General features: G+C 41.5%; 1 protein-coding gene across 1 annotated transcript in view; it reads left to right on the top strand.

The window, feature by feature from the left end:
• Nucleotides 1-1,888: 1,888 nt before the first annotated feature.
• Nucleotides 1,889-11,704, top strand: part of LOC107733646 (Krueppel-like factor 7) — a 43,116-nt gene continuing 33,300 nt past the window's right edge. Inside the window, exon 1 of the mRNA XM_016545370.1 lies at nt 1,889-2,348. Coding sequence (XP_016400856.1) covers nt 2,247-2,348 — 102 coding nt within the window. The 5' untranslated portion in view covers nt 1,889-2,246. The remainder of the gene's footprint in view (nt 2,349-11,704) is intronic.

The following is an 11,704-nucleotide window of genomic DNA, read 5'->3' on the forward strand; positions in this document are numbered from 1 at the left end:
AACCTTTAACCCACTTGGGAAAATCAACCCATGGCAAATGTTTAAAAGTAGCCCAATTCTGTGGAAAAAACACGGGACTTGGCATCCCTGCATCCATTAAGAGCTGCAGGAGTCAATATTTGACTGATTTCAGGTCGAGAATAAGGAGAGATGACTGACAAGACCATGCTGGAGTATTTGCTGCTGAACAGATCCTGAATTCATTGTAAGATGTGCTCCTTTTACACATAGAGTGCGTGTGATCGCGAAATCGAAAGTGAAAGTAAACAGCGCAAACGCTCATTCAAAAATATTTAAATACACCGAATCCTGAGAGCGGCTCCCTGATGCGCCAATTTTATATAAAATATTAGAATGTTTAAAGGAGTGGACATGAAAATCGCTGGAGCGAAACACATTGCGGGAGCAGGCGGCAATGGTCAGAGATTCAGAAAACAGCCGAATCCCGGACATTTTGGGCAATTAAGAAATCCCGGCCTGACGCATTTTTGTAGGTCCAAAAATAGGACATGTCCGGGGAAAAGAGGATGTATGGTCACCCTAAATTATGTGAGTTCTCAGTGAGACGCATATATATTTATATACAGAACATATAGTTGTGTATACTGTTTACAAAGCTAAAAAAGATCTGACTTGTGAAGTGTCAACTTACACACTTCTATTCTGACAGAATTCAAAGTCACACGTTTGTTCATATCAGTTATTGTATTTTTAAGAAAATAATAATTTGTCTTGCTTCAGTCAGCTTGGCAGGTTGCTGGTTTTTACAATAATAGTCGATTTGTCTTTTAACAACAAAGGTGTAACTGAGACTTTACTGGGGAAAATAGGTTTTACAAAACACAATAAAGAAAATATACAGTCATTACAGTCATTATGTTAAGACTGGTTTACTTGGACATTATCTGACTCATTGCATGACTACCTATCAAATAATTTAATATATGATTATTAAACACTGAAATTTCTTTATTAGCATGTAGACAGAATACAAGCACAGCTGTGAAGGAAACATTGTTTTGCAAGATGAGTAGTCAGTTATACAGCACTGCCATGGGCAAAGTCATTATTCAGATATATGCTTCTTTTTTTTTTAGGTTTTAGTTATATGGATTTCAGGAATTAACTGCTTTTAAAAGTGTTTCTGGCTTGCCCACAGGGATGAAAAACATCCTGATGACTCAATTACCCTTTACACAACAATAACCAGATCAGTACTGCAAATCAATGCCATCAGTTGTAGAAAGAGTTGCAATTAAATATGTTCTTTGAGGTAATTTGCGCCATCAGAAGAGCTAAAACTCATTTCTATGTCCTAAGCCTTTTATTTCAGAATTAAAATATTTAAAGTCGCCCTGATCTTGTCTGTGAAGCACCTAATCCTAGTGCATGTGGAATATCTGAGAGGATCTCTTCACTTTTTTCAGTATTTGCCTGTGCCAAACTATTACATCACAACGTCATTCTAATTTTCTGAACTATTGTTTCCAACTTTATCGGCAGCTCTGTGGTGTATGTTACCGTAATGTGTGATTTCCAACTGATATGACTTCATATAAGCGTAGAATTGCTTCACGTTACAAACTGCAACTTCTACTTCTGTTTGTTGCGTTCTCTCCGGCCGTATGAGCGACGCCAGCGCGCTGCCGCTGCTATATAGCTCTCTAAAAATAGCTCACCTTTCACTGCCTTCTACGGCCCGATTGACAAGTGTCATGAGCCAATCGCGCTAGAATATTCAAATTATACTCCGCCTCTTTGGCCATTTAAGCACCGCCTTACTGGACGCCAGTGAGATCATCAACCCTATTTACCGTATATGGTCACGCACGGAATTGATTGACAACAAACCACGCCCCCTCAGTTCCCTTGGCTTCCTCTCGCTCGCGAGACAGCGAGCCCAGCAACTTGCCTTGGTGATCCACGGCATTCAAGAGAAAGGCAACCTGGAATTTATAGCGCAAAAGAGACAGAGGCAATGCGGAAATAGGTGGACAGTTCATGTCACCGAGTTTGCATCCCACTCCCAGGCTGAGGATCTGAGAGTTCGCGGGGATTGCAATTAAGTGACAAGAATTATTTTTATTTTCCTTCCTTTTCTCAGCGCTTAAAATTACCAGCTTTAAACTACACTTCGCGGAGGATTTGAAGCATTCTTTTGCATTTGACATTGGGCTGAGAAGAAAACAGATTATACCTGAGGATCAAAGCAACACTTTTTTTTTTTTTTTCTTGTGAGCATCAACATGGACGTGTTGGCGAATTACAGTATTTTTCAGGAACTTCAGCTGGTGCACGACACGGGCTACTTCTCGGCGATGCCGTCGCTGGAGGAGAACTGGCAGCAGGTGAGAGAGTTTGCGCGTAACTACTTGCACTGTTAGTTCGCATAAATAAACCGTGCGTAAATGCGCACATGCATCTAATGGAAACATTCACAACTTCACTGTACGCGCTTATGCCCAAACACGCCGTTTTCCGTGTCCAAATTATTCCGCGTTGTGGTTTTTAGTGATGCAAGTGCTATTTTGCTTCTCTCACGCTAAAAGCATGGCTAGAACTCCGGTCTTTTTATTTAACCGAGTGAAAGTGATTATTAGTTTGAAGAATAATCTGTAATATGCTTTAAGGAGTGAAATGCATATTTAGTACACTTCTTTGCTGTACACTCAAGGCAAAATAGATGTCAATGACAGAATGAGACACGAGATGATTCATGTGCATTATAGGCTACTTCTAACTGGAACTGACTGAATGGCGTTTTGTTAAGGCGAACGTAATGTGGCCAGAAAAAAAAAAAGGCTTGGCTAACAATAAGCGACTCGTTATTAAATAATGCATTTGCATCTGTCAGATTACTTAGTGTTTTTCTGCCCGACGATATCAAGAGCAGTTCCCGATCGTCATGTATTATGTATTACTCTGCCGCGAGGGTGCGCGCGTGAGTGGATGCGAGGAGAATGCATCCCTCTGCCTCTGAGAGCTGGTGTGCATCTGTATGACAATTTGCGGACTCTTTTAGGGGTAGAGATAATCAATAATAATAGTAGTGTTTTACATTTTTATGACATCCCACTTAAGCCTTCTGGACGGTTTGAAAGTGATGCACATATGTGCAAATTGGGAAATATCTATCAGGGTCATGTTTTTAAGTGATGTGGTCTTTATATGATCAATGCAAATCAATTGCTTGGTGTTCTTGGTCAATAATTTATTTAGTAGCCAAATACAGCAATAATAGCAACAGGGTTGGGAAGTTCTGTAAATTAAACGGCAGCAATTTAATGCCAAGATTTATGGTTGGAGGTAAGGACGTCTGGTAATCGATGTGACGACGGACGCCTCTGCACGCATGCACCGGCTCTCTTCAGCTCATTGCAATTCCATGTGCTCAACTGCAGGGAAATGCAGCGAGTGGTTATTTATCGCTGGTGTGTGAACTTGAAACAGATCTACCCCCACTGGCAATTCAACTGGCACTTCTACACCAACACAAATATTATCTGGTAGCAAATGCAAATACAGAGATATTGACATGAGTATAGAAGGAAAATGCAGATCTGGCGATCTCATCTCAATGATTAGAACAGTAATATGTCATGCAGGAAGACAGACGGTTCTGGTTCATCAGCTAATTCTGGCATTAATTAACTTAAAGCATCATGGTCATATCAAACAATGGGGCATTGTGTAAATGGGGCATTAATTCCCTGTGGTGTCGTGAACTGGCTGTCCAATTTATTTTATTTTACTCTACTTTATTAATTATTTTACTCTTACTGCTCTTAGAATTGAAACAAAGAGAGAGACAGAATTAGAATTAAGATTAGTTTACCAGCCTAATTATGACTCAAAAGACAACCCGCATATGTGTTCATATGCCACTGGCAAAGACAGTTTAGAGATAGCAGAGAGAGTATCAGCTCGCATTACAAGAAGAGGGGAACAACTAAATAAAAGTTGAATTTATGACAAGAAAGTGAGCATGAAAAGAAAAAAGGCCTATCTCTGTAGGTAAATATAAAGGTTTTTTTTCTTTGAGTGACATCACAGTTAAAGTGTGATGCTTTTACAGGTTGGGATGGTTTTAAAGTGTAGCCCTAGATCTGCCAGTGCAAGGTAAACAGCACCCTTTGAGCGGGAGACAAGATGGATAGCTGTGCTCGGCCCCTTGAGAGCGGAGCATGAATCAGACCTTAATGGAGGCGATATGGGTGAATTGAGTTTCAGAGCTCAGGCTGAGACCAGGGATGGGGCGCAGGGGCCATGGAGTGGAGGGTGACGGAGGTGATGTGCTCAGGGATGACGAGGGGTTGTCCGTCGAACGTGATGAAGTCCTCCCGGGCTTGATGTGCACTGCATCCATTCCCCACAAGGGACGCCAGCTGCTGGCACCGTCTCCCCCAACTTAAACAAAGACGCTATCTCTCACTGTCAAGACGAGACCCAGAAGAGAGAGAAAAGAACACAGAGGGAAAAGACAGAGCGGGCGGCTCGCTGTAATCCCAGTTTGCCAACCTTTCTTGGGGCAGAGAATGGAGGGATTATTTCAGCGGTGACCCGCAAGTGAATTCAAAGAGCGGCTGTTTGTGCAACAAGAGAGCCCCTGTTGGCTCTAACCCCCCTCCCTAAGCAGTGCCACCCAGTACGACTCTCAGAGCTCCTCACTGGAGGTTGGAAGAGCAGGTGGAGTGGCCTGGGGAATGAGGCAGAGGCAGTAAACAACACCATTAGAGGCAGCCAAGGTGGCTTGGCCAATTAGTAAGGATCACCTAAGAGACGGGTTGGGGGGCTGAGTCTGTTTGTCTGCATCCATTCATCTGTCCTCCATCAGCTAGTGCACCACGTGTGCGCCTTTGTTGGTGTGTCGTCCTCTGACAAGCAGGCCTTTTTGTGGGTCACAGCGAAAATGGGTCACTCTCTGTCTCTTTGTCTACAAAGTCTGGCAGACCTGTCCTTACAGCACTCTTCTCCTCGTTGTCAAGTGTTTTGTTTGGAAAGTTTCCATCAGCATCAGTAATTACAAATGACTTTGTTCTAATTTCAGAAGCAGGGTTTGATTGTTTTGCACCTATCTCAAACGTTTTCTAGGAGTACTACTGTAAGCATTGCGGTCCGAACCGATGAGACCGGATTGTCCTGACAATCCCAGCAAAACTTTAAACCTACCCTTTTTTCCCCATGTTCTATCAATAGCTTTAATGCTAAAAGGTTGAGAAATAGAATCTGAGATGTGGTGAACTTCTCAATGCTCACTGGCAGCTGGAGGGCAGACGACTAACCCACAGAAACACATCACAGTCAGTAGAACTCGAACACATCTGAGCAGGGTCACGTAAGCCCCAGAGACTAGCTGAAGGCAACAGCTATCTGAGGCGAAGGCGGTGCAAATGTTGAGCTCGGTCTGTCCCAGAGAAGCCCAGTTTGACAAGATAATAAATCGCACTGCTTGCATATTCTGTGCTGTGAGTTTTTGCATTTCACAGCCCAGTAACTTTTTGAAACAAAGGGCTGGATAGTTGGGTCAGTGGATGGGGGCTGGAAAAAAGAGGTGGTGTATCCACATAATACCAATAAAAATGCATTTCCATTGAGCTGGGCTACGCCAATGCTCCTGTGGAGGTTCCTCACCGGGCCTGCAGGAGCCCACCATCTTCACTAGCTTGCCCCTATGCTTTCTTGCTAATTTTCCCCTGCAGCCTATGGTGCAGGCAGTTGGCCATCCATCCCTTTATCGCATTCCTTTGCTGTCCACATTGAGCTCGCTCCAGCTGAAGGCATTCAAGCTTTCTCTGGGCAGTGAACACTGAAATGTGCATTATGTAATACCCTGAGGAACACAGCTGCTTTCTCACAGTATATCTTCTGACAGCACTGAGGATTCTCAAGCCCCTTTTCAGGTCTCTTTCTGCAATTGGTAAAGCTCCAGGACACCAAAGTAATGGGAAAACACATTACCTTGTTGACGGCACCAAAGAAAACTCCCCTGAAGTTGTGGAGCGAGTGGTAATATTGGGATGTCTTCAGAGACCAAGATACTGTACTAAGCTCCTCCTTATCTCCTGGGAGACTTACAGGTCCAGGCAAAGACAGTTCCTTGTACTCCCTCAAAGCTTTGTGCTTTCTGCAACAACCTAAATTTTGTCAGTGGTGATGTTCTCACTTGCTGACCTTACTCTGAGGGAACCACCTTGGCATTCAATCTCAAACCTGTTCGACCGGCCCCACTTTGAAGTATTAACAGGTCTATCAATACATGCTGATGCTCAGGCATTTGTTGAAATATAAGGACTCCCACGTCAAGATAAATAAGCCGTCAGAAAGTTATCTTAAGCAGATATGCAGTGCATCTGTGGAGGCTTGACTACTTTGACACCTTCCTTCCCAATCCTACAGCTTTGACCTCGGTGGCCCCTGCTGTACCAGTCAACAGGCTCCATTAGTCACTATGTTGGCGGTACATACTTTTGACCCACAATGGAAAGTACCTGTCACTCTTTATGATCCTATTACCGATTTTAACTTTTTAGAACTTATTTGATCTCATCAGCTGTTTGGTTTCCACTGGATTATCGACTGTCCCATATAATGGCAGGGATCAGCGAGCAGACAGACACTCATAAGTCACCACTGTGTTGTTATCAGTGTGACATCATAAACCAACCCATTGTTTCGGGCATTTCCTGTATGCTGCCCCTGTCAGTGACTAGACAGGTCAAAATCAAGCGCTGTCTGGGTTTAATATACACTTTGAATCTCTTCTGAGATTACAAAAGAGCTGTCTATTTTTTTTCTTCCCGCCTACCTATATCTCTCTTGTGATTGTAGATTTTGTGATGTGCAGTCTTTGGGAGTAAGTGCATTTACATCATGCACTTTAAACATTTTGTTTCAGTCGGACTAAAGCAATAATTTGTCTTTTTAAAAATGTTATGTCGATGTTTAGTCACTAAAGTTAGATATAAATCATATTAACATATTAGATTTTTGCAAAGTTGGACTAACCGGCTAATGTGATTATATCTCAGTTTCGTTCCGGCATGTATACCCATTAATCTACTACAATTTGCCTTAGCTTTGTGCAGTTGCTCCAAAGGTGCAACGTGTATTTAATCCTTTAAATATTTGGTTACACGTTGTGTCATGTATACTTGCACAGACAGATAAAACACGACTACTACTTGAATACAAAAACAAAAACACTGTAGCTCAAATACAGCATATAAATATTCTTAGTGACTACAGCAAAACCGGAGCCCCAGACACAGCAGATCACTCAGCCCCCAGACAGCTGACAGTAATTAGGCAGTAGTGGGGTGCAGCAGGGTCTTTCATGTAGAGGGCTGAACCAGGTCTCACTTTGATGTGGGGACCTTTCAGTCACATTCTCCTGTTACGTTTGAGTAAAGTTCATACTAAGGCTTTAACACAGGCTGTTTCTGAAGCAACACATCAATTTAATGTTGAATTCCATCTCTTTGTTAAAATAAAGCTGTAACCACAAGCTTGCATGACAGGTCTGGGCAACCTAATAAACAACTAGCTGTGGAAATTATACAGAAAAAAAGCAGTACCTGAACTAACTATTATCCTGTGATTTTGAGTTACTACATTAAAGTAAAACGCCTTTACAAGATCATTAGCATTTGAAGCGCAGCCCTAGCTCACCCTTATATACACTATGTGCTGTTTACCAAATATCGCACACCAAGAAATTTGGCAATTGCCTTATAATTTATTCTCAGTGCTAGAGGTAGATCAAAGACGGCATCAAACTGGCAGTTGGTAGGTTTTTGAACAGTCAAACATAGGTTTGGTGAAATGAGAAACTGGGGGATAATTGGCATCTCCAGAGAACACAACCTACAACAAAGTCAAGGGCTGAAAATATATATATACAGTGGGTACGGAAAGTATTCAGACCCCCTTAAATTTTTCACTCTTTGTTATATTGCAGCCATTTGCGTCATATGTTTAAAAAAATCCCTAAATATTAAAAGAAAAAAGTGATATTATGGGATGATTTTCCATTACAAAGACTTTAAAATGTCACAAGAGAAGAAACTGCGGTATTCTTTACAAACACACCATGGTATAAAACAGAAGTGTATAGAAGATGTGTCGCATGCAAACACAGTCAGGAACATTAAACAGGTGAGGAAATGTGTGAAAACAAGGATTCAAAATGATAAAAAGGAAATAGACCACTATTATAAGCTATGGAAGTTGAATATTAAGCTTGTGACTACATTTCAAGGAAGCACTGTAGTTTGAGCCAAATATATCACCTCAACAGCCAAAAATAGTGCATTAATTATGAGATCATGAAAGTGAATGTTATGAGAAACACTGATTTGCTGAGCAATGTACTGATTATGTTAAAGCCTATCTGTTTCCAGTAAGCACTGGAAGTGATCTCACTTTCGATCTGGCCACGCAAGCTTTGTGGCACTAATGGGCCATGCTTATCTTCACTGAGGGTGTCTGTTGTTTGTCTAACAGTGTCTCACCTACAATACGTAGCTGTGGGCACAAGAAAATGTGTGGTTGCATATACTGCTTAAGGAACTGCAGAAGATTCACAGCAGCATACAGTTGATTCACAGAATTCCACAGATGCATTTCTACAGGAAGCACTTACATAGAACCAATTCTTTCTGGGGTAAAAGGTTGTGATTATTTGACCCAATGGTAGCACATGCTAAACTGAATATACCTATCCTCATCCATGCATTCAGTTTGCAGACAGGGGCCGACGTGCTAATTATCCCCATGCCTGTGAGTGATTGCTGATGGAGGTGGTCTTTTTATGTAGGGATCAAGAGCTTTTCAGGGGCAATGATTGAGGAGCTGTTGGATGGTAAGGATGGTGAGGGTCATTTGTCTGCTATCTTCTCGAGAGTCTATCAGCCCATGGAGACGAGAAGCAGTGCTAGGATGGACAGAGAGAGAAAAAGACAGAGAAAGATGAGTGTTTGGAATGCATCTTTATGCATGAGGCCTGTCGTCCCCCTTGGTCTCGATGGAGAGGCAGTTTAGCCACTCAAGGATTTGATTAACAGGCTGAGAGGAACCAGCCATTTTTCTCTAAGTGCAAGTGGACACACACGCATACAAACTCCGACTATCAGCCTGATGATATCTCTCACACCACCCTGAAAAAAACACGGCAGATTGGAAATCAATACTTCCTCATTGCAAATGGTACCTTCAACGCTATTTGAGACTGCAGCACTCAGTATTCTACAAATGTTAGAGTTACATAAACCAGGAGGGCATTTATGAATAATAAATATGGTATTTTGTGTATTCCTAACCAGCTATAAATAGCCCTGCAGAATGTCAAGGTAAAAATAAAGAAATGGAGAGAGGAAAGAGCCGGAGAGGAAGGCAGAGGAGGGAGATGAAGGATGTCTCTCATGTTTATTCAAGTGTTCTTGACGTGAGATGCGGTGCTGATGGTCCTGCACTCTTTCTATCCTCTTTTGGCCTTCTGGAAATTCCCTGCACTGACACTGTCCAGATGGAAATGCACATACGGCAAATCCAAGACTGCTGTTAGCCTGTCTAATGTTCATATTTTGTAGCTAGCCAATGACAAATTCAAGCCACGTCACCTTGTTTGACATCACAGCACTAAAATGTACACAGCCCACTCTCATCACAGTTCTTTGTATCTAGATATCTTTCCATCGATAGGAAATTGTCATGTTTTGCATGCAGATGTTGTAGCAACACTACTGGCAAATCTGATTCGATGCATTTCCTCTAGCGGAATTTGGAGTCTTTTGTCTAGTGGAGATTGTGATTTCAGATTGGGTTTCAGAGTGGCAGGAAGCTCAGGTCTGAATCACACAACACCTGCTGTCAAACTGCCAAACAAGAGTAGTGAGCTCATTGTTTGTTTTGGTGTTTGTGACATACAATGAATAAGGACAGGTCACAAGGACCATTCAAACACAAAGACCAACAACAGGTACTTTTCCACCAAGTATAAAATGCCTTTAGGGTATGTTTTGTGACCTTGAAACAACTTGAAGTAAAAATTTGTAAATGAATAAACATTGGCTGGGCTTGTTGATAATGAGCTGTTTGAATTAAAACTAAAGTACAAAAGGACAAGATTGGGTTTTTATTAATATTATTTTGGTTAATATCAAAAATCCTGTATTCAGATTAATCATACTGTTGCAGTAAGCATACTTACCAGCTGAAGCATACTTGTTTGGCCCTTTGCAGATCTGTGAAAGCAGCATCTAAAACAACACACACACAATAGTAACATGTAGACGTTTTGCAATACGGATATCTATTAATAAAATATTATGAATTTGGAACAATGTGCTCCATGCTAAAACGTGTCTCATCTATGTACGTAGAAGGTTTAATTATTGATATGATTCTCCACTAAATCCAGTTTTTCTGTCTCAAAAGGAGCCCATACTCACTATTAGGGCAAACGGAATAATAATCAGTTTTTGTCTGCTTTCTTTCATGCACATAAATAAAACTGTTGTAGACATATCAGATTGGCCGCTGTAAGATATGCAGAAGTCTTAAGTCAAAAAGACATTAAAGTTGCAATCAGGTATTTTAGATAAAACATGGAAAATATACAGTTGAATAAAATACTTTACAATTTGAGAACCTATCATACCCAGTTTGCCTTTTTAAATGGGACTGAACTATATTTTTTGTGTATTGTGTCAGGACAATGACTAATATATATATATATATATATATATATATATTCGAAATTCTATGAGGGTAAAGTTATGGGAAAGAAAATGCCATTAGCACAATATAAAAACATATTATAAAAATAGCAGTCAATAGAAAGTTCCCACCATGATAGAAAAACAAACATCTGTGTACATGTGCTTATTTGCATATCGTCTCTCTCTGATGGCCACATGACCTGGCGACACTCCAGCCTCCAGTTTGACTGTTCTTGCTCATTTCCAGTAACTCATTCTTTTCCTCCTCTCGATCATTCTTTCTTGCTCTCTCACCCAGTTTGACCCTGTCCGCATTGACCTTTTAGAGCACAGCCAATGATTACCGTACAATTTGCATGATGTGGGCTGTTCCAATGCAAAAAACAAAGATCCTACGCGTATATACAGTAGATACATTGTACACAACAAAATAGAAGTCATATAATTACATTCATGGAACAATCATCATATTATGTACTTGAGATGTTTTATGCAAAATACTGAATATTATTAAAATAGTAAAGCAGTAAAACTGCATCTATTCATGTGGAGGTCAAAGCAGGTGTATGGCAATTATGTTGAGAGGTGTGCAGGCAGGGTTGGTGTACACCCTCGCAGAGCCCTCCACCTAACTAACAGCTCTGCTCAGTAATTACATGGGGAGAAAATAAAAAGGGCAGATGCCCCCCTGGCACCGGGCACAGGACCGGTGTGTGTCCAACCTGGTGGTATGGTAGAGCATACAAGCCCGACTCTTTGCTTCAGCGAGCAGAGAAGCTTGACACAAATACACTAGAGAGCTGAGTTTGAGCACAGTTCAGAAAGCAGGACCTCCCCATCAAGCACAAACAGAGAATGTTTGCGGTTCTTCTCCTAGAAAGCGAGTTTCTAAGTGTGCGTTACCACTTCCTCCCCATCCGCTGCCAATTCAGTGGAGGAAACCAAGCCCTTGTTTACCGACGGGATTCTCCACTATCAAATCCCCC

The sequence above is a fragment of the Sinocyclocheilus rhinocerous genome, unplaced genomic scaffold (assembly GCF_001515625.1).
Source record: "Sinocyclocheilus rhinocerous isolate Xijiao unplaced genomic scaffold, SAMN03320098_v1.1 scaffold1842, whole genome shotgun sequence".
Lineage (NCBI taxonomy): Eukaryota > Metazoa > Chordata > Actinopteri > Cypriniformes > Cyprinidae > Sinocyclocheilus > Sinocyclocheilus rhinocerous.